This window comes from Dunckerocampus dactyliophorus, chromosome 1 (assembly GCF_027744805.1).
Source record: "Dunckerocampus dactyliophorus isolate RoL2022-P2 chromosome 1, RoL_Ddac_1.1, whole genome shotgun sequence".
Lineage (NCBI taxonomy): Eukaryota > Metazoa > Chordata > Actinopteri > Syngnathiformes > Syngnathidae > Dunckerocampus > Dunckerocampus dactyliophorus.
Genome location: NC_072819.1, coordinates 14,262,329 through 14,290,068, shown reverse-complemented (window position 1 = coordinate 14,290,068; position 27,740 = coordinate 14,262,329). Strand labels below are relative to the sequence as shown.

General features: G+C 43.2%; 2 protein-coding genes across 2 annotated transcripts; one reads left to right on the top strand and one right to left on the bottom strand.

The window, feature by feature from the left end:
- Window positions 1-159: 159 nt before the first annotated feature.
- On the top strand, window positions 160-1,898 carry rad51c (RAD51 paralog C). The gene is made up of 4 exons (XM_054784531.1): window positions 160-330; window positions 685-925; window positions 1,015-1,231; window positions 1,303-1,898. The coding sequence occupies exons 1-4, from the start codon at window positions 213-215 to the stop codon at window positions 1,810-1,812; spliced, it is 1,086 nt and encodes a 361-aa protein (XP_054640506.1). The 5' UTR covers window positions 160-212; the 3' UTR covers window positions 1,813-1,898.
- Window positions 1,899-5,243: 3,345 nt separating this feature from the next.
- kcnd1 (potassium voltage-gated channel, Shal-related subfamily, member 1) lies at window positions 5,244-26,252 on the bottom strand. The gene is made up of 9 exons (XM_054792231.1): window positions 25,871-26,252; window positions 23,411-24,009; window positions 23,022-23,267; window positions 20,471-21,183; window positions 10,993-11,155; window positions 8,080-8,163; window positions 7,772-7,867; window positions 6,588-6,838; window positions 5,244-6,519 (listed from the first exon to the last, which is right to left on the bottom strand). The coding sequence occupies exons 2-9, from the start codon at window positions 23,564-23,566 to the stop codon at window positions 6,312-6,314; spliced, it is 1,917 nt and encodes a 638-aa protein (XP_054648206.1). The 5' UTR covers window positions 23,567-24,009; window positions 25,871-26,252; the 3' UTR covers window positions 5,244-6,311.
- Window positions 26,253-27,740: the final 1,488 nt, after the last annotated feature.

Below are 27,740 nucleotides of genomic sequence, written 5' to 3'. Positions count from 1 at the left end.
AGACTCGAAATTAATTATTTAATTATTTGTTTAAAACGAAAATGACGAGTTAACACTGGAATCTTATTTTATATCATCCCAAATTTCACACACTCTGAATTCGTTTTGGCTTTCAAAGAGCTTTTATTTTGCAAGGAAGTTGACGCAAGGAATGCCGGGAGGCGGGATGTTTTGACGTTGGTAGCGGCTAACGTGAGCTTTAGCAAACAAACATGCAGAGACCGGTGTCCACTTTGCTGCTGAGTCCACGTGTTAAGGTCAAACTGCTCAACGCGGGCTTTCAGGTGCTCCATGACGTCATAGCAGTCACAGCGCTCAACCTCAGTCGAGGTAACTGTCTTTTTATGTTTTACCCTTCTGTCCCATGTGGCTGCATTTCTTTTAATAACAGCAGCTATACAACACAGATGTCATAACACACTATCATGCAAACAGCAGATTTTAAACGCTAAATTTCCGATACTAGCATGATGACATCGATATTTTTCGTTGTATTTATGTTGTTCCATTGCTCACAAATAAGTTTGCGGCTAAAATATTTCTCTCTTTGTATTGTGTTTTATTCTGATCATAATCAGATCAATTATAATCAGGTATCGGCACTGGGCCTTTATGTGTTTGCTATCGGATCGATACATAAACTTAACTAACTAATGTAACTAACTTCCCTAACTTTTGTTGCAGAGGCAGGTCTTAGCCAGCAGGAGGCGCTGGAGGTACTGCAGGCTGTGCGGAAGGAGGGAGGAGCTGATGAAGGAGGAGGAGGAGCTCCTCTGACCGCTCTCGACCTTTTGCAGAAAGAGGAGGAGCTAAAGAGCATCGTGACCTTCTCCTCGCGTTTGGACAACGTGCTGGGAGGAGGACTTCCTGTCGGAAAAACCACAGAGGTCTGCGGCGCACCGGGAGTGGGAAAAACACAACTTTGGTGACACATACGCATATACACACACACACACACACACACACACACACACACGCACGCACATGCATCAAATGTGACACAAGTGTGTTCAGTCTGCAGTTAGCAGTGGATGTTCAGGTGCCCCCGTGCTTCGGCGGCCTCGGAGGTCAGGCAGTCTACATTGACACGGAAGGAAGCTTCGTTGTTCAACGAGTCATTGACCTTGCTGCCGCCGCTGTCCGCCATTGCTCCTTGCTGATGGACGACGCAGAGCAACAGGACGCCATGACGACCTTTACCGTGGACACCATCCTGTCCAACATCTTCCTGGTACGGTGCGACATTCGCCACCTGACAGGAAGTGACACGGGTGATCATGTCGTGGTCCTGATGTGCTTCAGGTGCACTGCCATGACTACGTGGAGCTCCTCGCCGAAGTCTACCTCTTGCACGACTTCCTGTCTCGTCACACTAAGGTCCGCCTCCTTGTGATTGACAGCGTGGCATTTCCCTTCCGTCAGCTCTTTGACCAGCTGTCGCAGCGGACACGCCTCCTCAATGGCCTCGCCCAGCAGCTTATCTCCATGGCGACCAAGCACAACGTGGCTGTGGTCATGACTAATCAGATGACCACAAGGCTGCGGGGCAGACAATCTCAGCTAGTCCCTGCGCTGGGGGAGAGCTGGGGGCACGCCCCTACACTTAGACTCCTCCTTCAGTGGGCAGGCTCACAGAGGCAGGCCACCGTATTTAAATCACCAGATCACATGGAGGCCACGGTCGGTTACCAAATCACGACAGACGGCTTCAGAGACACCGAGCAATCAGAGCAGCTGCAGAGTAAACGCCCCCGAACACTCACTGACCAATCAGCTGCCTGCTCGAGCAAACAGATGCAGTTGATTGGCTAAAGATGCAGTTGTTTTCAGCCAATCAGAGACAAATGTGATGACAATAATGTTTCTTTGTAAATGCTACTTTAATGGCTCATTAAAAGATGTTTTCAAACCCTTGTCTCATCAACAAATCCAACTAGTCTCTCAAAAGGCACCTTGGTTAGTCAACTGGTCTCTAAATATGCTTTAGTCAGTCCAACTGGTCACTAAAGAGACTTTATTAAGTCCAAGTAGTCTCTAATGACTATTTAGTCAGTCCAACTGTTATCTTGAAAACTCTTTAGTAAGATCAACTGGTCTCTAAAGACGCTGGTCTCTGACGAGGATGGGTTAAATGCAGAAAGTACTTCACTTTACACATTACACATTACTCAGTAAGTGTGCAACTGGTCCCTAAAAGCACTTCAGTGAGTCAAATAGGTCTCTAAAGCCTCTTTAGTAAGTCCAACTAGTCTCTGAAAAGTCTTTAATTAAAGAGTGCAAGTGGTCTCGACAGACTACAGAGAATCAAACAGTTCTCTTATTCTGAAGACTCTTAAGTCTAAGCAGTCTGTAATGACTCTCAAGAGGATGGGTTAAATGCAGAAACCTTTCACTGTACATTGACAATGTAACATTGTATTTATGATAGATACAATCCAGTTATTGTTATTTAGTGAGTCCAGCTGGTGCTTAAAGACACTTTAGTCAGTCAACTGGCCTCTCAAGACTCTATCAATTCCAAGTCTCTGATAACTGTTTAGTTAGTCCAACTGGTCTCTAAAAACTCTGGAAAAAATTGCTATAATTTGCATTTTGCACATTTGGATCCTAATGAGGTTTTAAGTAGAGCTACAATATGCAAAAACAAGAAGGGGGAGTGAGACAAAAAACATTTTGAAAAAGTAATTTATTGAAAACAACAAACTGTAATAGGTTGTTCATCAGCTGATCAAAAGTTTAAGACCAGAGGCTATAAAAGCCAAAATCTGCTCAAAATGTTCATTTTGTGTCAGGCATTCACACTGTCATGCCCTCCTGATGGCTAAAGCTAAGAAGCTTTCTCTTTTTGAACGTGGTCGGATTGTCGAGCTGCATAAGCAAGGCCTCTCGCAGCGTGCCATTGCTGCTGAGGTTGGGTGCAGTAAATCAGTCATTCTACATTTTTTGAAAGATCCTGAGCATTATGGAACAAAAGAGTCAAGTAGTAGACTCAAAATAATCACACCTGCGATGAGCCGGGGGATCCGATGGGCTGTCCATCAAGACACAGGGCGGTCTTCCACCCACATTAAGGTCCTTACTGGTGCCGGCTGCAGCGCAATAACCATCAGACGGCATCTGCGGGAAAAGGGTTTAAAAAAGAAAAAAGGAATTCAAAGACCTCGTCTCCTTCAACGCCACAAAACTGCCCGTTTAGACTTTGCCAGGGAGCATCAAACATGGGACATTGAAAGGTGGAATAAAGTTTTATTCTCTGATGAGAAAAAATGTAACCTTGACGGTCCAGATGGCTTCCAACGCTACTGGCATGACAAGGAGATCCCACCTGAGATGTTTTCTACCCGGCACAGTGGAGGGGGTCCATCATGGTCTGGGGTGCTTTTTCATTCAGTGGAACACTGGCGCTTCAGGTGGTGCAGGGTCGTCAAACTGCGGCTGCTTACGTGCAGATGTTGCAGCGGGCATCCGTCATGACTGAGGGCCCTCGTCTGTGTGGTAACAGCTGGGTTTTTCAACAGGACAACGCTGCAGTACACAATGCTCGCTTGACCAAGGACTTCTTCAGGGAGAATAACATCAAGCAAGGCAAGGCAAGTTTATAAAAATGGCCATCAGTTCCAGACAGTTGATGCCCTTGGTGAAGCCATCTTCACCACTTGGAGCAATGTTCCCACTAGCCTCCTGGAAACACTCACATCAAGCATGCCCAAACCAATTTTTGAAGTGATTAACAAGAACGGTAGAGCTACTCATTACTGAGTCCTACTGAGAACATTTTTTGTTCTGGTTTGGAGTTTTTTGTTATTTTTTGAGCGATGGTCTTAAACTTTTGATCAGCTGATAAATAGTCTATTTCAGTTTAATTGTTGTTTTCAATAATTTACCTTTTCAAAATGCTTTTTGTCTCACTCCACCTTCTTGTTTTTGCATATTGTAGCTCTACTTAAAACCTCGTTAAGATCCAAATGTGCAAAATGCAAATTCTAGCAATTTTTCAACTGGTCTTAAGATTTTGATCAGGAGTATTTATAAATAAATATATACAGTATATATATATATATATATATATACAGTATATACACACATTTATTAAGTGTACAACTGGTCTCTAGAGGCACTTCAGTGAATCAGTGAATCAAACATGTCTCTAGTAAAGACTCTCTAGTAAGCCCAGCTAGTCTCTGAAGACTCTTTAGTAAGTCCAAGTGGTCTCTAAAGACTTTTTAGGAAGTCACATTCTTCAGTACTTATATTTTGGTTATTAACAAAAACAGCGTTGTGTAACTTGCTGGACAGTTACAAACATTTCAATTTTAGTAAATGTCATCAAGTGTAAAAACGTTATCCTCGACACTTGTCAATGTATAACATGGGAGTTCAAGGTTTATTTTAAACAAACTAACTATTTTCATCAATTGGTTAATGACATTCAATACAAGATATTCACTTCAGTCTATATTTCAAAATAAAATGTCACTGTCAGTCACAGATCTTTCCTAAGATATTGACTTTCCTGATCATTACGGCTTGATTGATGAGTCGCTGATCTTTTGTGGCCTCAGCGACGACACAAACACGTTTGTCATGTTTTTTTTTATTGGTGTCATGAATATTACACGTCTGTGCTTTTATTTGATTCAGTTGCTCACTGGACCCGCCCCCCACAGGACCTAACAAGATGGCAATAAGAACGCTGTCTCATCGCATTAGCACTAATTAGCATAAACAACAGCATTACGCCCTAATTGTCCTCTGGTGGCAGCCATCTTGGATGCACCTGTGTCAAAATGTCATCAATATTTTTAACACTCGCCAACATGCCGTCCTGTGGTCAACGTTGTGGTTTTTGACATGATGACATGCTTCAGTGTTTGGAGCTCACTTCCACTTTGATGTGAAGTGCACAAACAAAGGAAGAAGAGAGGCGGAGTCCAGTGAACAGAGAGTGCTTTGAGACAAATACCTACAACGGCATCCATGCATAGTAGTGACGTCTCTTAGCATTCCGGAAGGCCAGGAACATTCCTGAATGAAGCTCTGTTTGCTTATGGAAAGGAAAACAAACAAAAAGAACATTTCTTAAGTCATCATGCAAAAACAAGAAAGGCCATTTTCCCCCCTTGTGGTTTCTGTTGTTGTTGTTTTTTTTAATACGGTGGCTAGTTGGTAGTCGTAACGTACCAGGCTCATGCACGGACTGACACCAGCGGGCGAAGTCCATACCTTTTTTTTTTTTTTTTACATTTTGGGAGGGAGGGGTCGATTGGCAAATGCGGGGGGAGTTTATGATACAAATTATTTTACAATGCGCACTTGCTCCTAATTGGTCAAGGAAGCATTGGTGCGCTAATGTTTAAGCTAGCAGCTGGTCAGCTTTCTTCCATTGCAGACAGATAACGTGATGTCGCTAGCATGCGACTTAAGAGGCAGCGAGCACTTGTCTTTCTTTATGGTTTCCCTGGTTTCTTTCTTCATATCTTTCTTCCTGGTTTTCTTTCTTCATGGTTTTCAGGTGGTTGCAAGTGCAACCTGGTTTGCAGCTAATGCTACGGAAGAAAGACCTTTGAACTTTTAGCTATATTGTATTTGTTGACTATTTGTGTACATCTGCTTCACACACGGGCCGCATGGTGCCTAGTGGTTAGCATGTTGTGCACACAGTCAGGAGATTTGGAAGATCTGGGTTCAAATCTCCAGTGGGCATCTCTGTGGGGAGTTTGCATGTTCCCGGATACTCCGGCTTCCTCCCACATTCCAAAAACATGCATGTTAGGTTAATTGACTCTAAATTGTCCATAGGTATGAATGTGAGTGTCAATGGTTGTTTGTCTATATGTGATTGACTGGAGACCAGTCCAGGGTGTACCAGCTGGGATAGGCTTCAGCATACCTCCGTCACCCTAGTGAGGATAAGTGGCATAGAAGATGGATGGATGGATGCTTCAAACACACAATTAATTGATCTTATTATCGATTATTAATGACTACTTCCTTTGAGTTGCATATTTGGATGTCCACACCTGTCCAAACATAAATATCTTCCTCCGACCATGCAAGAACGGTGTTTCGCCAAGTAGCCATCTTGAATTCCTGCAGGAAGTGGATGCAATTAAAGAACCTTGTGGTGGTGTGGTTCATAGGTCATGACAAGGTGGCGTGGGTGTTTTTGTGCATCAGTTTTTGTCACCAGTCTTCAAACCGCAATCCTCAGCCAGTCACAGCACGTCTTCGCCTTCAAGATGGCGGCGAGGACAGTGGCAAAGGCGTCAGGCGAGTTGGGGATGTGGGTTGGATTAAGGCCCTGGCAGAGGTTACAATGAGGAGATCTTGATGGTGTCGGAGGTGTAGGCGGTGGCACGCGTCGTGCGCAGGATGCCTGCCGGGATGACGGCGGGCGAAGGAGGGAGGCTGTCGTCGGGCGTGTTCGCGGGTGGCGTGGGGATGCTGATGATGGCAGCGCTGAAGTCTTGCTCGCCGCAGTTCAGTTTGAGGTCCACCTGTGCGTTGAGACTGGAACGTCTGAGACAGAAACACACACGTCAGTGTCAAAACACAGCGTTAGATGTTAGTTATGTACGCTCGTTTACGTCTGCGGTGGAAGGTGCATGCTCTTGGTGTGCAACGTGTCCAGCTCCTGCACACTCCCCCGGCTCACGGACACAGTAGAGTTGGCCAGTCGCATGGCTGCCCGCCTCCGGACGCGGCGAGGGCAGCAGCTCGTGGAGTGGTTTGGCGCCCCCTGCTGGCTGGACAGGGAGGTGCTGCGGCTGGTTCGGAAGCCAACTGACTCGGTGATGCACAACTCGCTGTAGTTCAGCTCGTCTGTGAACTCATGATTCTGTGAGGGAGGGGGAAGACAATTGACATCCTAGGTTTCTATTTTAGTCATAAATGAAAGTGGTCAGGCGTCTCAAAAGTGAAAAGATGGTCTCTAACGGGAAAGACACGCTAAATCAAGGGTACCAGGGTGTTTCTATTGGCCCTTGGGATATAGTAAAAATAAAACAAATTCATGATTAATGAGATATACAGTATTATTAGACATAAACCTATAATATCTATAACACAAAGCAATTAATGTCAATGTTTTGTTCAGATTTCTTAGCATGTGAAGACCTGACTGCCTATCGTGGTGCAACTGTGTTATTTTACCAGCTACAGGATCTGTTACAGGATGCGTTACGCTGATGTTGCCTGAGTGATGTTGAGTGGACCGGATGCTGCACTGCTCTGGCAGTACCAGAGAGGATTTTTTTTTAATGAAAGTTAAAATACGGGAAACTATTAAAATGGGAGGGGGAAAGCTGGCAAAATACGAAAGCTGGGGGGGAATGGGGGAAATGGGAGGGTTGACAGGTTCGCAAAAGGTCTTTCCTGGAAATCTAGTCCTTGCTTTAGTGACCTCTCCAGGTTGGAAGTACCTCTCCCTCACATGTTAACATTACAATACATTTGTGTTAATAGTCCCTCTGTCATTTTTCCTATCTCTCAATGTCCTCTGTCCCTCAACTCTGTCTCTTTAAAACAACACAAGTGGTCGAGGCATATGGCCGCCCCACACTGAGCCTGGGTCCCTTTGAGAGCGTTTTTCCTTGCCTCTGTCCCCCAATCGCATGCTCACGTGGGTTTAACTTGCTTTTTCTTTGCGAGCAGCTGCTCTGCGTGGAATAAATACGTCAGCATGACAGAAGTTTCTGGTCATAGAGGGAACAACGTGGACTTGTTGGTGATGTCGCATGTAATGTGACGATGACTTGGCATGTTAACTGACCGTGGTCTTCTCCAAACAGTGAAGCAGGTGATGATGTTGATGCTCAAATGCCGATTTGTTCTTCACACACAGAGCACCGCTGTCACTGTCGCGGTCCTGTGCACAGACACACACACCATTACAATCAGAAGTGCTCATGTACTCTGGAGTGTGACACACTGCACAATGATGCTGTCACTGTGAAAAAAAACTACGTTTGTCTTTGTGAAAAAGGTTGAAGAGCAAAATAAAACATCCAGCAGGTGGCAGCAAAATATAAACCCATTATACTTGGTGTATGTGCGTGCATGTCCATGTGTGTATGTTACCCCTAGGGCTCTGTCTTCTTTGTACTGCAGGAAAGCGTTTGTTGTTCCTTTCTTGGCCATGCGGATCCGAGCCAAACGAACTTTCTGTAGGACAAACAATGCTTTAAGTTAGGTTAATTAGTTAATTACTGCCCAAGGAAATCATAAACATAAATATCTCACATAGCACAGCAAGCAAGAAACCCTTGTGTGTAGTCACAAGTTTAAAAAAGTGATATGATTTATAAAAGTAGTGGCATAAAATGTCTAATGTTATGCATGTAATTGAATAAAAGTTACAAAAGGTACAGTGGAACCCCTTTATGACTGGCTGACTGACGTCGACATGAGCGGTTGAAGACCGAAACTAGCCTTTGCTTGCACATTTATTTGTGACTTTAGCCAGAGAAATAAGAACGGTAATAAAGGTTTTTTAATATGCTGCAGTTTGTTTACATGATTTTTCTCGATTTATGAATATTTTATTGAGATTATTCTGTTTTCATGTTATTTATACTCTTATCGAACAGAGCTACTGTAGTAACTTTGTTGTATGTCTTGACTACAGTGACAATAAAGCTTTCACACATGTGCTAATCTTTCTTCCAGTGGCTAACAATCTAAAAGGATCCAGGTTAATACTGCCCACAGTGCTTCCCCGCCTATTCACGGTTCAGGATTCGCACCCCCGCATAGTCGCTTTATTTATTTCCGCTGCTTTAAATTGTAAATATATATATATATATTTTTTAAATAGTTACTTCAATAAAAAGTGGTTTGATGGCACTATCTGCAGGGGAAAGAGCGTGCTGCAGCTATGAATGAAAATGATCAGAGCTGTCCTCTCTCATCTTTGAGCTTGGGCGAGAGGCAAAATGTTTTCTAAGACAACCTGAACAGTCCAGTTGTGATGCATTCAATGCCCTGTACGTTTTGTAAGTACAGTCCTGTGTACTTTATGCCTGTAATTGTTTCTTAATGTGTAAAACTGAATTTAAAATGTGTGTGAGAGGGATATTATATGGTTTACAGCAGGGGTGTCCACTGTATAGCCCGGGGGCCATTTGCGGACCACAGCTGTTTTTTAATTGGCTCGCGGCCAATTCTAAAAATATTATTTTACTGGAAAACAACAGCAAAAATGGAAAAATCAGCAGCAATTTTACAAGAATAAAGTCAAAATATTAAAAGAAAGTTGTAATCTACACGTAGTTTTACGTAATTCGTATTTTAATCTCATAATTTTACGAGAATAACGTCATTTTAGTGGCATAAAGTTGAAATACTAAGGAAAGAGGTTGTTTTTTTAAAAGAAATATTATGAGGAACAAACAAAATAACAAATAAAGTTGTAGTTTTTGGAAATTTCGTTTTCAAAAAAAGTTATAATCTTAGTAGCATAGAGTTGAAATATTAGAAATACATTTTTTAAAGTCGGAATATTATGAGAAACAAACAAAACAAAATAAAGTAAAAATAAAGTTGTAATTTATGGAAAATTAGGTTGGGGAAAAGTATAATATTATAATATTAAAGTCATAATATTACAAAAAAGAAAATTTAGGAAGATTATTTAAGAAGATTGAAATACACTGGTCTACAAATTTTCAAAAAATTGCTGCTTCTGAGATAAAACATATCACCCTTGGTCAATTTTGGCTGCTGAACAAGAATATGACCATCAAAAAATCTTATTAGCTAAAATGTTTAAGATATGCGAGGTTCTTTATTACATAGTAACATATAGGGAGTAATGCGCAATGTGATATGTCTCCATACGCTTTATGTGCATACAGTCGCAAGATTATGAAGATTCAACTAGTCACTTCTTGTGAAGTGAATATACAGTAGGTTCTGTGTTCAACATTATGTGGCCAACCTTCACTGCCAATTGTGGGCATATGGTGTACCACAGGGGTGGTGTATCTTTAAAACAAGAGCTAATGAGCATTTTTAAACATTTTTTTTGTACTCAGTGATCCAAAATTAATCAAGAATGACTACTTTCATTCCAGTAGCATTTTGGGTGTAGATCAGTGATATTTGGAAAATAAAAAAAATCTTCATACTAATAATATACATAACCTCTTATGTTGGTTACAAAATACTAAAGTGGTCCTTGCATCCTTTCATTTTTCAGTATGTGGCCCTCCATCGGAAAACGTTTGGATACTCCTGGTTTAGAGTATCAAAAGTAGGCATTTATATGTTTTTTTCAAGTTTTTTTGTCATGTGGAAGGTGTTGGGACATCCATCCATCTTCTTCCGCTTCTGAGGTTGGGTTGCGGGGTCCAGCTTCTCCCGACAGATCTCAAGGAGTTCCCAGGCCAACTGAGAAACATAGACTCTCCAACGTGTCCTGGGTCTTCCTCGAAGCCTCCTACTGGTCGGACGTGCTCTGGACACCTCCCCAGGGAGGTGTACCCCAGGGAGGCATTCAGGAGGCACCCTGACCAGATGCCTGAGCCACCATGTCTGGCTCCTCTTTGACTGCAGTGGTTCTACTCCGTGTTCCTCCTGGATAACATTCGTTGTCACCTTTTCTCTAAGGGAGAGCACAGCCACCCTAAGGAGGTTTTTGGAACATCCATCCTGCAAATATCGGGGATCTACTGTAGTTTTGTCGCTTTGCGATAATGATGAAGTTAACAAAGCTATAACACATAAAGTTTTTCCTAGAAATGATTCCTTTGGGAATAAAATTTTATGTCGACAAACCAGGTCAATTAAGTATGTTGACGTCAACTTACGAGGGCACTTTTTTGTGATAAGAAGATGAGTTGGTTCATATACAGTAGATGTGTAGTCCAGATAAGCGGGGCCGACTTAAGTGGGTTCCATTGTAGTATATTTAAACATAGAAAAGTTCAAAAGTAGAAATGTATACGTTCTAAAAGTAATGTGTACGCAAAGGTATGTCATGGGCGCACCGACCTGCTGCGCTCGCATCTTGTCGGCTCGTTGGTTCTGGTGGTAGATGCGGCTGAAGTTGGACACGATGACGGGCACGGGGAGGGCGATGACCAGCACGCCGCTCAGTGAGCAGATGGAGCCGAAAATCTTCCCGGCGATGGTGTTGGGGACCATATCGCCGTACCTGCGGACCACCACCATGAGAATGAATTCTTTTGGTGGAGTACTAGTCAGGAGAATAGTCTGATGTATAACTAAAGTATGGCAGCAGAGAAGCTCATCAATCACACACAGCATCTACTGAACATGTGACCTCTTGTCGCATAATGTCATCATGACTGCTTTCTGCAGATATCATCTTGAAATTTTGTTTCCTGCAGTCAAAGAGGTGGATTCACGTTCAAAATAAAGCACACACACACTAAACTGGGAGGAGCTAACCCTCCTTTGCTCCTCCACAAGCAGGGTGGGGGGTGTCATGGCGTCATGCCAAATAAAGGTTTTACAAGAGTGGGAGGTCCCTCAAGGGCTGGGTCAGCCCGGTTCTGGTGAGAGTGTTCAATATTTCATGACCGGATTATGTCATCCTCCACTCAACATGGAGGGAAACTCTGAGGAGGGAACATTCTAGAAGAAGACCAACCTTTATTAGCCGACCTCTCCGTAATGAAAGAATGATGAAAAACATGTCTTCTAGTCCTCTGCAAGGACACCACAGGAGTAGACAAGAAAAGAAGGGAATGAGGATGCAGTAAACAGACGCATGAAGCCTTGTAATGGGCCTGAAAGTCACCGTGTGCTGATCCGAGATCAGCTCAGATCTAAAAAAAAAAAAATACAATAGTCCATTAGGGCGAGCTGACCAATGGCACACTCAGCTTGATGCTTATCAGCCAATCACGTCATGATTCAGCACAGACAGCCAATGCTAATTCAGTTATTTTCTCTCCACTTGGGCAAGATCAAGTGCAAAATAAACAGATGTCTTTTCTTTCAGCTCACTTCCAACTGGACTACAACTAAAATCATTTCAACACTAAAATTCATTTTTACTCTCAAATACTACTTGTAGAGTGTTGAAATGAGAACCTAGACCACGGACAAAATTGTCATTTCAGAGGTGGGGGTGACACAATGGGCTTGAGATCCGAGGGGCACCAAACACACGTACGCACGCACACACAAACACAGGCAGGCACAGATTCCGTCTGTGTTTAATATAGTCCAACATTGTTTTTGGACAGTAAAAACTGCTGGGGACCAACACTGCATTTTGAAAAAGTGCAGGGGACTAGAGCCCCAGCCATATACAGTATATACATAATCGGGCTGATTATTACATTGCACCGATTAATCAATATCAGTGAATACATAACCGATATATTAACTTTTTTTGCTTAGAGTGTCGCTCCCTGCCTGTGTCTCTCTCTGCTGTCCGCTCCCTGCCCAAGTACATTGCCCCCTCCCCCTCACACACACAGCAGTGCTCTCGCTCTTACGCTCTCTCTCATTCAGTCCCCTGTAGGAGGAGATGAACGCAAAAAGAAACTGCATGCATGGTAAGCTGTGACTTTGCAAAACAATATAACACTACACTTTAGTGTCACGCTGTCAGGGACCGTCAAGGAGAACATTCTAGTTTTAGAGAGCAAGTTTTAGAGAGCGTATGTTATATACATTGCATCTCTGAGAGATAAACATAGATGCAATTGTTAATACACATGTCCACCATTATCTAAAACTATTATACAGCGCTTTAACGTGAAATAAAGATATATGCAGTTAAACACAGCGTCCCACTTCACTTCATACTTCCATGCATGATTTACAGGGGCTCATGCATTCACAAGTTCATGTCTTCATGCAAATCATTTTGAAAATGTTCCAAGTAATGTATTTAGTTGTCATTTCATTTACTGCATGTTTTGAAAGCAGCTACATTGTTACATAAAATGTAGTTTAGTCCCGTGTATTAAGTCTAGTAACGTGATGCATTTGTTTTTGAGCTGTTTGTAAATACTCAGTGGCTGCAGATAGAAAATAAATATATTGGTATATATATATATATATATATATGTATATATATATATATATATACACAGTCAAACCTGTCTTAGCGGCCACCTTTATAGAACAGCCACCTCCCTATAGCAGCCACTGAAAAATCCCCCCCCAGCAAATTTACATGTTATAGACCCTGTGTATAGCAGTCACCTGTCCAACGCGGCCAGCGGCCACCCATTTTGTCTCTCTTGGTCAATATCTGACCGCATATAGCGTCCAAATTACCAACTCAAGTAGAAGCTTCATGCACGAAAAAGTTTTGTTTTTCAATCAATGACGCCGTCATGCGTAGACTTTAATTACTGAGTCCTAGCTCAGTCACAATCAATCACGAGATGTCAAGATCCACACAAACTGTCAGTTGTTCCACATAAAAAAGCCGTCTTCTTTTGAGCTTGCTATTTCCTGGTCAAACATGTCACTTTACGAGCATTTGCACCAAAACATTACCGCAAATTAGGCTGGGAACAGGACATGCTCCCAGCGACACTACAATAAAAAAAAAAAAACATACGCTAGCATGCATGCGGCAGCGGGAGCAAAAATGAATTCGGTTGTACTTAATTGAAGTATTTTAGAATGTACTCACGTTATTTTTGATCAACCTCATTCACAAATCCATCAAAGTCCTCATCTTCTGTATTTGACACAAACAAAGCCGTCTTCTTTTCCGTCTTTTCCGTTCGCTACTAGTCTGTTAACTTGTCAGTGTTATTCAGCTCCGAAGCAAAGAAGGAAACTTCTCCTGTTTCTTCTGCCTTCTTGAACGCGGCCACCAGACAGCAGCTCAGAACACACACACATCTCTCAGCATCGTCTCTCCTTCCTGCTTGCCCACAAGGCAAAGGTTAAACAAGCCCCACTACATAGCTGTCCAACCAATGCCTGTAAGAAATGACACTGTTTATTTCCTGGTGTGCAATGGTCAATACTGTAATGCCGCTTGTTGTGGGAAAGGAGAGACTCACGTCGCCCATGCACTTTAATCGCTTTATTAACAACGGAGAACACTGCAGGACTTTACATCCACGCCAACATAAACACACTTCCCAACTCTCTCGAAACTCACAGCTCGCACTGAGCCTAGCTCTCCTGCTCGGGACGCCCACCGTCACTTCCCGTCACTTCCTGATGAACTAAAGCTGTAATGACACTCTGCCGTATAAAAAGTAAAATATAAAAACAAGCGTAAGACATTACTAGCACAGCTTTGTTCTGTGGGTCGTAGATATATTCTATCAGTTATTATTAAGCCTCTAGCTTCCTTTTAGTGAGTAAAAACCTTTGCTATGATTGCACTACATTGTCATGTAGACCTACAAAGTACACTTGGAAGAACAAGAGGTGAATAAATGTATTGCAACTACTGTAATGTGAAACTGATGAGGGGTAGGATTAAATAAGCTTTGCTTCTTCCTACTCCTTTTTGGACATGCAAAATTGTGAATTGTACTATGTGATGTGCTACTGTTTGACTCATGCATGTTCAGGATTAAAACCATGAACCATGAACCATGATAATAACAAGCCTAGTAGTGCTGTACAACTTTTATCCGCAGTGCCCTCTACTGGTCAACATTATTATCCCCCCCCCCCCCCTTTTTTCTTTTTTTTCCTCTACTGGTCAACATTCAAACTGGACGCCAACCTGTCTATAGAGGCCACCTGTCTATAGCGGCCACTTTTACAGACTCCCTCTAGTGGCCGCTATAGACAAGTTTGACTGTATATATATATATATATATGTGTATATATACAGGGTATATATATATATATATATTGGTATATGATATTGGTAAGTTGTTTTTGTGAATAAGCCTTTGATAAACACAATGTATTAGTTGAAAAACACCTCCCATATTAGCCTATGTATTATCACTTTCAGCCCAATGCAGCCACTTGTTTTTATTTTAAAATGCATCAGTAAGATCTGGGTTTGAATCTCCGTTTGCATGTGTGTGGAGTTTTCATGTTCTCCCCGTGCATGGGTTACCTCCCACATTCCAAAAACATGCATGTTAGGTTAATTGGCGACTCTAAATTGTCCATAGGTATGAATGTGAGTGTGAATGGTTGTTTGTCTATATGTGCCCTGCGATTGGCTGACGACCAGTCCAGGGTGTACCCTGCCTTTTGCCCCAAAGTCAGCTGGGCATATTCGCGACCCTAATGAGGATAAGCGGCATAGAAGATGGATGGATGAAGTACATCTGCCCTATCATTCTCCAGGAAAACCTCTGATACTTTATTGTAAAACTCTGAGCAGGTCTGTTGAACTTGGATATATAATCCTCTATCTTGACAGTCAAGTTCATTCATTCAGTAGAGCATAAAAATGTGCTGCTGTCAAAAAAAAAAACAGCTGTCTTTTCCTCTCTATGAAAGAATGGCAGCGACGAGCACCTTCCAGGTCACACACGCCCCCATCCCTTCAAGATGAGGTGGAGAACTGCAGTGCCTCCATGTATATGACATTTCTCTGTATCTTCTTGTCCAGTTTGCAGGTATGATGATGTCACACTTAGATTCAAGACATTAATGTCCTGCAGAAAGTCATTTTGTAGAATAAATGTTTCTACAAACATATTGGCGACATGCTGACAAACACAAACTAAAGAGTCATGGCATGAGAGCCTATAGAGTGAAATATGACATAAGAACCTACAAGGTCAACTACCACATGAGAGCCTAGAGCAGTATCCCTCAATAGGTGACCCGCAGTCCGGAGCCATCTTTACATGACTTCCAAGCTATTATATACAAAGAATGTCTTCATTTTTTTTAGAAATCGCCGATATCGATACAGAAATATTCTATTTTGTGTTCATAAAGATTTGAAAATGACGTGTTTAACAGAAGAAATATACTTACGTTAATAAAATCGCACGCTTCAGTAGCACAATCCAAAGGAGCTGAGGTGAGCGTTGCCTTTGATGGAACCCTGTCGACATTGACGGACTTACTGGCTCATGATAGCTACTAAAAAAATCATCCAAAGTGTGGAAGTATTTTGAAAAGCTGACTCCAGAAAAAAAGTAAAGTGCAACTTGTGTCAGCAGCTTCTTACATATCGCACGACAACCACCTAAGTGATTGATCATTTAAAACAGGTAAGGCTATAAATTAATACGTTTAATATTTTTGTGCTTTGAGCTTAAAAAAACTGTTAAAAACCTTCTAAATATATATTTTTAACATTATTAAAGCCCTGTAGATATGAAATAACACCCCATAATCACCTTTACACTCATGTAACCAAATATAGTAATAACATAATCGTGTAATGTATGTAGAAAAATACTGCACGACAAAAATTAGACATAAACAAGACTGTAGAAAATGCAGCACGTTTAGAAGCCATTGTGGAGTTTACATAAAAGTTCTCAGAAATCACTCACTCCCAAGAGCAAAGATAATTGCTAATTGAGAAACACATGTGAGAGACACAACATGTGGGTGGATGCTACATCAGGGTGAGCCAATCAGTGACAAGGATACTGAACAATAACTTCCTGTAATGTATAGTATGTGTACTCAGGCCTTGTATTTTCCTTCATTTATCAATTTTTATGCTAGAAAATGCTTTATGTAGGCAAAGAATATATAAAAATTGCTTAAATATGCATATTTTTGACTAATATGATTACTGTATAATTATATGATATGTGTATAGATTACAAAATGTTGTGTTTTAGACAGCAGTGTTCAGTTAAGGATGCTAGTTGTGTCTAGCTTGGAGATGGTAGTGGATTGTAGCTGCTGTGCTTAGGGGCAGCATACCGGCGACTTGTCTCCATGCCAGCAATACACAGACAGCCTGTTACTGCATCAAATAGAGTTCACCGCTGTGTGCACTTTTTTACTTCCACTTTTGCTTTTGGAGCAGTTTGCATATCGTCACTTCGCCGACTTCCGGAGCCTCGAATGCACAAAAATCAACAACGGCATTTTGAGTTCCCCTGGCCAGGGGTGATGCCATGAATTCTCGGCCACGTAAAAACAATATCACATTCGGTCCCCTTGGAATTGTCCTAACTTTCCCCCCTCAATGTCCTTGCCATAATGTGATGATAAACAGCTGAAAAGTTAGCTGAAATGTTAATATCAATAACTAATCATAACCAGTTTTCTCCGGGTACTGAGGCTTCCTCCCACATTCCAAAAACATGCAGGTGAGGTTAACTGGCGACTGAAAATTGTCCATAGGTATGAATGTGAGTGTGAATGGTTGTTTGTCTATATGTGCCCTGCAATTGGCTGGCGACCAGTCCAGGGTGTACCCCGCCTGTCGCCCGAAGTCAGCTGGGATAGGCTCCAGCATGCCCCCGCGACCCTAATGAGGAGAAGCGGCATAGAAAATGGATGGATGGATAATCATAACCAGAGCTCTCAAAAATATTTAATTAATTATGTTTAAATATTTAGAGTCATCTGTACTTCTGTGTAGAAGGTACACCTTCTACACAGAAGTACAGATGACGTCTCAAGAAGCCTTTTCCTCCTAGAGGTACCAAAGAACATATGTATGTAAATCTTGAAAAAAAATCAGTTCCTGAGATTTTGAGGCCCAAAAATGACCCCCCGCTCTCCCAAATTTTAAAAAATCTTGAAAAACTTTGTAAATATCGATAATATTGTATATGCGGATTTGCATTCTGCATGAAAAAACACCTTAAGGAGCAAAGGTTTGGTTAACCTGGCACTAATAGTTTGGGAGAAAGTAAGGATTATATTGCAAGATAAATGATAAACGCTACTTATCAAATCTTTACTCCCTTAAAATTGGAGTTTTGAAAGCATTCTTTTGGATTCTAGGTTTGTATGGTATAGAACAGGGGTCACCAACGTTTTTCCTTGGGAGAGCTACTTTTACAAAATGAAAATGGCCAAATGGCCATCATTTTTGTAACATTTATTTTCAGAGCTTATTTTAAACCCAAACAAAGCGAATATGCTTGTTTTACCAGAACATGAACACAATGCTGGTGTCCACAACTCACATTTTGTATTTCAGAATGCATTTCTTTCTACTGTTCTTTCATTATTAACTGAAAACCTGAATGAAAAGCAGGCTTGCGGGCACCTCATGTGGCGGTGGGGGGCTACCTGGTGCCCGCGGGCACCACGTTGGTGACCCCTGGTATAGAGACTACTTTCCGTGAATAAGAACAAAACCTACAACATGAGAATGAGGTTGGCTCTGTATGTTAGCTGTTGTTGGACAATGAGTCAAGTATGAGGTGATGCAGTGAAATAGTTTTAATTATAAATGTTTGTTTCTGGGAGTGAAACTCTGTGGGTCATGGAGGCGTCAGTATCGAAACTTTAGTTAGTTTGATTGTTTCTATTTTGACTGGAGCTAAGAGGCCAATGTCCTCCTCGTCTTTCCTCCCCCTTCCTCTCTGGCGGCCATGTTTAATTGATAACGTGATGATGAAAGTTGCAAGAGGAAGGATGCTCATTTCATGTTTTCCCCTCATCTGGCTAACATGTGACTTCTTCGTCTTCTTCCTTGTGGTTTTTATTTGTTATTTGTTTGAATTGTATCTAACGGGGGTATGACAACAACAACAAATGAATCAATCACTAATAATACATAGATAATAAGACATATATGTGAAGTATTGTTGCTGTCCGCTTTAGCTAAACAACCAATGAAGACATGTTTTATTTCATCATGTTTTTAACCAGCACCTCCATTCCTTAAATCACATACTTCCTCCTCAAAGACGAGAGACAAGACTCATTGTCATCATGTTGTGACACAAATACACACTTTTCAACGTTTTCTAGCCATAAAACTAAACACTAAGATACACTACTACAGTCTAGGACTAGTACACAAACAATGTCAGCTTGGGTAGCGAAGTTGATGATGTCATGGCGGTACAAAAAGTCTATAAATGTGGAAAGTGGAGATAAAAGTCAAGAGTCTATTTTTAGCTCCTCCTGCTATTTCGAGAACACTCTTCACTCCAACAGGACACACATGGTGTCAACTATCTACAGTATCCATGTGTGTTAAAATCAATCTGCAAAAGATTTTTTTTAAATAACTAAAAAAAGAAAAATATTAAATTATCTGTCGGTGTGAAGTCACTTTGTGATCTTTGACTTTTCATTGCTGTCATCATCATGAGCAGTGGAGCAGAGCAATAAAAAGGAGACGACGATATGAGCCTGTGACAACAAACAAAGAGCAGCAAAAACAAAATGAATAGAGCGGCTTTCTCAGAGGAATTCGAATAAAAATCACTTCTTAAAGTCGTACATCAGCTGGACTGAGAGGGAATCAAACCAGCGAGTTTCCACTGCACTAGTCACTACAATGAATGATAGCCCAAATGTTTTGATGCTGGAATGGTTTGAATGGTTTGAGAAGTGTGCGGTAAAATGTCACACATTGCAATGGGAATTTTTGGACCTGAAAATTCCAGGAAAACCAGGACGTTTTTTGGAATGTGGAAACTCGATAACCTGAATGCTCTCACAATAGCATTCACACAATAAACACTATACTCTCACACTAAAGTATCTACCTGACCAACTACAAACTATGATCCTCAAAGACAATGCTCTAGCTTTTGCATGAACGTGCTCCGCTTTGTGGCTCACTATGTCATTGTCAATGACATGGACCACTTCCTCACCTGAGAACCCTTTTTAAGCGGGAGATTTACGGTGAAGAAAAACAGCCCAGCTCTCTGAAGAGGTGAACTGGTTGTTCCTGCACAAAACGTTGAGTGTCTACAAAAAACAGAAAGCGACAATAAAAACTACACAGTGACTCACTACAACAAACAGCAACCTGCTATGACTCACGACGACACATTATTACAAAGGATTACAAGTCTACAATAAACAACTATAACAATTGTTATAGTCTGCAATAAACGACTACACACCGTGACACACTGCGACACTCTACAACTATACACGGTGACTCCCAACAACCACACCGAAGATACGTGACTACAATAAAAAACTACAAGCTGTGACTCACTACAATAAATGACTACACACTCTGACCCGCTACATTTAATGACTATACACTTTGACTCACTACAACAAACAACAACCTGTAATGTAATGAAATGTAATAAACGACTACACACTGTCACCCCCTACAATAAACAACTACACAGCGTGACTCACTACAATAAACAACATACTGTGACCCTCTACAACAACATAACTACACGCCATGACTCACTACTACTGTAAGTTGTGTGTCCGTGAGCAACAGCAGCAGGCAACAACACAACAACATTACCGCGCACATACACACACGTACATAAACACGGCGCGTGCATGCTCCCGTGCACACGTGGGCAGGATGAAGATTGGCCGCCACACCAAAGCAGCATGGCGTGGGCGGCGCGCTCGGCAGGACACACAAGAGAAGCGCCGCACGTGCGTTGCCATGGCAACTCACCCCAGCGTGGTCATGGTGACGATGGTGTACCAGAAGGAGGCCGGGATGGAGGTGAAGGTGGAGCCCGTAGTTCCTTTCTCGGCGTAGAACATGACTGTGGCGAAGATGATGATGGCCATGGTGAGTGAGAAGAGCAGGAAGCCCAGCTCCGAGGCACAGCTCTTCAGCGTGTAGCCCAAAATCCTCAAGCCCTGTGAGTGACGTGAGAACTTGAAGATCCGGAAGACGCGGAACACCCGCAGTGTGACGAAGGCGCCACTCACGTCCTCGTTTTCGGGCATGACCAGGCCAATGTAGTAGGGCATGATGGCCACCACATCGATGACCGACATAACTGAGCGCATGAACTTGCAGCGACTAGGCGCCGCGAACAGACGCATCAAGTACTCGAAGGTGAAGATGAGCACGCACGCTGTGTCCATGCAGAAGAAGGCCAGCTGGTACTTCTCGCCGCAGGGCAGGTCCTTGACACTCCCCTTGGGAGGGCGGCAGGGAACCGTTTCTACCACGTTTGCGATGACTGACACCGCGATGAAGAAGCCTGTCACATAGTAGAAGACCAGCGCCATGGTGGACGTGTGCGGGTTCTCGAAGGCTCGCCACAACCGCTCTCTGGGGGTGCTGTGGGGGGGCAGGGGCGCATCCATGGCTTCGTTTGCCTCCGTGTCCTCGGCCAGACGCTCCTGGTTCTCCTTTTTCCGGTCTCGATATTCCTTAGTGCGTAAAGAGAGTCACAAGGAGCAAAATTATGAACCCCTTGACTTGTAAACACCAATCCTTTAGAATATGCACAGAATTGTACACCCCTATTCTAGTCAATCTGCATGGGATTGCGATGTCAAGTTACATGTGTGCAAAAACACCCTTTTTACACTGTAAAAGTATGCATTTTTCCACCTTTTTTCTGCTGTTCCGTAAAAACACTACTGAATGTGGTGACTGGCTGGTTTATGCTTCTGCACCAAATGTTATACCCGCTGCTCTCGACAATCCGTGTGTGTTGACCAACTAATCACGTCCTAGTCCACCGTGTTTTTCTTATTACTAAAACGTGGCCTCGACGTCAACATACAGTACATGGTTGACTGCTTGAGACTCAAAAGGGTATTTTCTATGAAAAATGGGTCCGTTTATGACAACATGTGTTGTAGTATTGTTAGCTTCATCATTATCGCTAAGCAGCATGGACGCCACAAACGGGAGGCGACAAACGACCGCGATTGGTCAAAGTCATCGCCATAGCGTACGAAACCATGCACACGGGAGGCGACAAGCGATTGTGACCAGCTACACAGGTGAGCGACGCGTTCACATCCAGAGCGAATTATACAGTCTCCCACGGTTTGATTGGCTGTCAGATGTGGAGGGAATTTCGGGGTGTCAAAGTAGTTCAGAGGAGGAAAAGCGGCCGGTGTTGACCGAGGACTCTTGCTAGTACCGGATCTTGCTGGTATTGAAGATAAATTTACAAAAATGTCCGTGTAAATTAATTGTAAACTTACCAGATATGTTTACTCTGGCGCCAACGAGTTCCCAAGCTGCTGCTTTTTTCTTTATATCTTTATATATATATATTTTTTAGAAATGTCAAATAGCTCCGGGAAATCTGACACGGCAAGTATAAGTATTGATTAGCATCCTGTCCGCTCATTGGTCAATCAATGAAACTCCCGCTGATTGGTCCTTGTCTGGGCGACAGCATGAAAAGTTTAACATTTTTCAACTTTCTGGGATCGACACTACCATCACAAACAAGCTTTCAAACGCATTTCTGGACGGTGCCACGCAATAATCGCCCCATCACGCAGGTTCCATCGAAATGAATGGAGTCGAGGCGATGTCGCCTCCCGTGTGTGGCGCCCGTAACTACTGTCTAGTTACACAGCATGAAAATATGCACAGTCACTTCATGTTCAGTGCAAGGTAAGCTTGAAAATGTTCGCATGTATGCAGACAGTAGACATACAACACAATTACAATTATATAGGAGTATAAATATCATATGAAAACAAAAGAACTTAAACAAAAATATGCACAAATGGATGAAAACCATGTCCATAAACAAAAATCCTTTATTATCACTCATTGTCCGTCCGTAAATGTGCAAGTAAAGGCTAGGTTCGGCTTTGGTTATGTCTACAACCGCTTATGTTGACAACCACCTGACCAAGTAGCGTGGAGATAATCAGGTTCAACTGTACTACTCATTCAGAAGGCACATAACCTGCGTTCACTAAAACCCCTTTGTCTGTTTTTGGATCAACATTTGCCATAAAAGTGAGTGTTGTAACACATGGATGAGTTCCAGGTCCAGTAACACTCTCCTAGCTTTTTAGGCTGCTCACTGAGTTGACTCACCCAAGAACATTGCCCCTAGTGTTTCGGTAGAGAATTGCAAGGCACACGCTCAACCATGATGCAAAACTTTGAAAGGATCGTTTGGCCTACTCTGACTGGAGTTGTGATGGAAGAGTAATGCTAATCTTGTTTGGTGGTGTAGAAGTTCATTAGGAACGAGGCAAGGAAAGACAGGTGTGAGTCGGGCCGGTACCTCCATGCAGCAGTCGCCGATGATTTCGGGCACAATGCCATAGAAGGCCAACTCCTCGTCAAAGGCCTGGATGCACTCATGTCGTGGGTAGTGCAGCTTGCCCGTGCGGTAGAAGTTGAGGATATGGCGAAACATTTCTGGGTCTCGATCAAAGAAGTACTCCTGAGTGTCCTCGTTATAGAAGAACTCTTTCTCTGAGGAGCCCAGCAACGTGTCAGGATAGCGGTCCAGCGTGTTCTTCCATGTCTGAACAAAAACAAGAACTAGCATGAGCATCAATGTTTGAAAAAAACAACAACCTTCAGGAGTAGATTATTCCAAGCTCTTCAGCCAATAAGGTGACGGCTCTTGGCTCCGCCCACCTCGGCCGCCATCTTTGGAGCACCTACCTGAAACCTGACCCCGCTGACGTTGACATACAAGATCTCGTCAGACCTAGACGAGTTGTCTACAGGGGGTTTGGGCATCGTCTTCTTGGCCAGCGGCAGCCAGCCAACCGCCGCCGCCCGTGCAAAGGGCAGCCATGTTGCCACGCCGGCCGCCATCTTGCATCAGTGCCTCAAACCTGCACAGCTTTGTCCTCGGGGAGAGGGGGGGGACGGCGGCGGGACGATGGAGGTGGCGATGTCGCCTGCCCCTATTTTTTGGTGTGGGCGGGAGTCACCATGTTGATGGGGGGAGGGGCGGAGGGAGGGGTTAGAGTTCTGCTAGGTGTCACGCCATGGAAAAATGGCCGACAGGAAGTGAAGATGACCTGCAAGACGACACACGTGGTGAAGAAGAATATGTGTGTGTGTGTGTGTGTCAGCGCTGCGGTCTTATTAAATTGTGATGATGCTGGTGAAGTTGCAAGCTCGACACAATCTTCTTCTCTAAGTGTTTCTTTGCCGTCGCCGCCCTCTTCCCCGCTCTTCCTCACTTCCTACTGCTGCTCCTCCTCACTCTCACTTGACCAGCGGCGGCCACTTGGCGTCCATCTTTGCTTGTCCTGTCAAAAGGGTGGGAATAAAAGGACAGTGGAAAAAAATAAGGACAGAGAGAGTGAGAAGAAGCGAGAGGAAAAGGATGGAAGCCTCAGGGGGAAGGCTCTGACACACACACCAGGATGAGATTCTAAATCCTAATAATGTTTTAGAAGAGGAATCGGTTACAGGAGGCCCCCCGCTTCCCTGCCAACCGAGTGCATGATGCAAGTCAACAAACAGGAAGTGGATTGTTTACAAATATATATAATATGAACTACTCAAGGAATCTGATTACTGACTCTGCATGTGTGTGCGCACGCGTGCCCATGAGAGCAGCTCGTCGGGAGAGGCCAGTCAGGCTGAAAGTTTGATTCATAATTCATGAACACACACTTTTGACTTCTCTTCTGTGTGCGTGCGTGTGTGTGTGTGTGTGTGAGAGAGAATGGAAACCCTAACCTGAGCCACACTGCAGCATGTAGAAGAAGAAAAAGAAGGAGAAGAAGGAATGTTCAGTTCAGGTTCTGGTCAGACCCCACAAATGATGCACTGCTTGCGTGCATGTATGCGTGTGTGTCAATCAAAGCGTCAAAACGTTCAGCTCGACTTCTACAAGAAAGTCAAAGGTCACATCACACAAAGGAAATCAATGCTCTTCTATTAGGGGACATATTTACATGGTATCGAGGGTTGCTATGACATGCAGTGATGCATGAATGAATCTTGAGGAACGACAACAACAAAAAATGATATGTGTGAATGCTTCTCACTCAGCAATCACACAATAAAACAAAATGATCACAATTTTACACACTGACTCTTACAGACTCAGACCAACTTGCATACAGACACATCCACTTGTGAGATTCAAACTGATTCTTACAGACTCAGACTGACTCGCAAAGACTCAAACTTACTGAAAAAGACCCACACTGACTCGTAGGAACTCACACTGACTTGTAAAGACACATTGACTTGTATAGAACACTGACTCATAAAGACCCAAACAGTCTCAAAAAGACACACACTAACTCGTACAGACTCACACTAACACGTAAACTCATTATGACTCAAAATGGCTCAGAAAGACACGCACTGACTTGTAGAGATTCACGCTGACTCGTAAAAACGCAAAATGACTAGTAAAGGCAAACACTGACTGATAAAAACACTGGCACATATAGATTCACACTGACTCAAAAACATACTCAGTGTCTCGTACAGACTCACACTGATTCAACTGACTCGTATAGACACACACTGACTCGAAAAGACTCACGCTGACTTGTAAACTTCGTTGTAAAGACTCGTACAGACTCACACTGACGCAACTGACTCATACAGACACACTGACTTGAAAAGACTCACGCTGACTTGTAAACTTCGTCGTAAAGACTCGTACAGACAAAGGAGGACTCGTACAGACTCACACTAACTCAGTCCAACTTGTCAAGTTGACAGTGTTCTTGCTGGGCCGAGGCTCCGCCCCTTGGGTGAGGTTACAGAAAACAAGTCACTTTTTTGTGAACAGAACAACTGACTAGGCGACACCAAACAAGTCGTGTGAGGAACTTTTTAGCAAAACTTTTGGAATAAAAGCCGAGCGGAACTTACACACCACACACACACGTGTGTGTGTGTTGATGCAATATTCATATTATTGTGTGGGGTGTGTGTGCGTGCGCGCGCTCACTACCAACTATTAATGCAAACACACTGAACTTCATTACTAATTTATATAAATGGATGATGTCACGCACACACATAGCTGTCTTTTATGTATTTAGTGAACTTCTATGTTGTCATCATCATCATCATCATGCAGCTTCTATTATATGCTATTCTGGGCACGAGTGAATGTGGAGCACATTCCATCCTACTTACCTCTGCTGCTGCTGCACTCCACCAGGAAGAAGACGAAGAAGATGATGGAGGAGGAGGATGAAGAAGAGGAAGAGGTGGGAAAAAGTTTCCAGGATGAAAAGAGGAGGGATGAAGGACAGATAAAGATGCTCCGCTCTTCTTGTACGTTCTCGGTGTGCTTGTGGCTCTGCTACCGCGGCAACAAGCACATCTACTGTCTCTCTCTCTCGCTCACTCTCGCTCACACACACACGCACGCACACGCACACTTACACGCACACAGGCTCCACCTCCACTGACCTCCCCTCCCTCTCTTCCTGTTCACTTCCGCTTGTTCTCGTGTGCACGCACACACACACGCATCTGGTTAGCGGAGGTCCTGATGGCACACCTATGACCATCATCACGGTTGTGCATACGTACACGCCCGAGGGCGGCGTGATAAGTAAAAGTGTCCACGTGGAATGGAGCCCTCGTGCACGCGCGTGCACACTCAATAATGCATGTGAGGGAGCAGCCGGTCAGCTGTCGTTTTTGCCGACGTCGCGCACGCATCATCAAAGTTTCACGACTTCAAAGTTAGCGCGTCAGCAGTTTGCCACCCGGCCACTAGGGGGCGGCGTGCTGCACGTGCCCGTCAGGCGAAGTTGCGCAAACGTGTGCGGTGTCCTTCACAAACAGTTTTAGTCTTGAATGTGACCGAAGTTAAGATAAGATAGGCTAACAGAGGCTAGAGAAGGATTGCAATAAATGTGACGGCTCAGCCAGTACAGGAAAAAAATATAATAATAAATGTTTACATCAAGAAAGACGTTGCAGTTTTTATGAGTTTTTTTCCTCCAGAGGCCACGCAGACGATAGCAGCAGGAGGAGGACCACGGTGGTGATGATGATGAGACAGTGATGAACACCACTTCTTGGAAGTGGACAACTGGGTAAGTGTGATTGTTGGTTACTTTCTGACTGCTTAAGCACTTGTCAGCCATTTTAAAACTGACAATGGTGTTGTGTATTATTATTATTATTATTGCTGTAATTTATTACTGTTAATACGTCGCTGGGAGCACTTCCTGCTTCCCAGCATGCTTTCCTGGACTACGTTGTAAGTAGTTGTAAATACTACATGTTTAAAGGGTCACTGAAATAATTTGCTTAAATATGTTCTTCTACATTATGTTCTACATCGTTTGTTTTTTATTGGCAGACGGAGGTGGTGGTCCCCATTTTTAAGAAGGGGGACCAGAGGGTTTGTTACAACTATTGTGGAATCACACTCCTCGGCCTTCCTGGTAAGGTCTATGCAGAGGTTTTCGTCCTGCTCGTGGAACTGTGGACAACTCTACACTCTTGGCAGGGACCTTGAGGGTGCATGGGAGTTTGCCCAACCAGTCTACATGTGTTTTGTGGACTTGGAGAAGGCAGTCGACCGTGGAGGATGGAACGCGAGACATGGAAATGAAGATTGGTCGCCTTCAAAACACAGAATGGTAAGCGTAAAGTACTCTGGAGTTGCTTATCCTTCAATTATTGTTTTGATGTGGCTTATTAATGAGTGTAAAGGGTCTTTATAGCCTGATTTATTTCATTTTTGTGGCTGTCGCAGCGGCAGCCGGCGCCCCACACCATCAACATATCGCTGTGAAAAGATGTTTGTATAACATGTATGATGCTTTGCAGCCTTGTCGCTATGGTAAAATAGTGTTTAGAATACTATATGTAAGCAAGACATGACTTAGTCTGTTCTGTGGCAACTTTGATGTAGTGGTCGTTCTTGTCTTTTTTCCCCCTGTGTACTAGCTGGTACTATTCCGCCGCCTGAATAGTATTCTTTTCAAAAATGCGTTTTTACAGTACTTTCAAGCCAAAGTCCTTCAAAGCAGTCATCAGTGAA

Coding starts and splice junctions, on each gene's coding strand:
- rad51c (XM_054784531.1), top strand. CDS start 213: ATGCAGAGACCGGTGTCCACTTTGCTGCTGAGTCCACGTGTTAAGGTC. Junction 926..1,014: donor GTGGGAAAAACACAACTTTG/GTGACACATACG, acceptor AAGTGTGTTCAG/TCTGCAGTTAGCAGTGGATG. Junction 1,232..1,302: donor TCCTGTCCAACATCTTCCTG/GTACGGTGCGAC, acceptor GATGTGCTTCAG/GTGCACTGCCATGACTACGT.
- kcnd1 (XM_054792231.1), bottom strand. CDS start 23,566: ATGGCGGCCGGCGTGGCAACATGGCTGCCCTTTGCACGGGCGGCGGCG. Junction 11,156..20,470: donor GTCACCATGACCACGCTGGG/GTGAGTTGCCAT, acceptor GGTGGTCCGCAG/GTACGGCGATATGGTCCCCA. Junction 7,868..8,079: donor AAGAAGACAGAGCCCTAGGG/GTAACATACACA, acceptor GTCTGTGCACAG/GACCGCGACAGTGACAGCGG.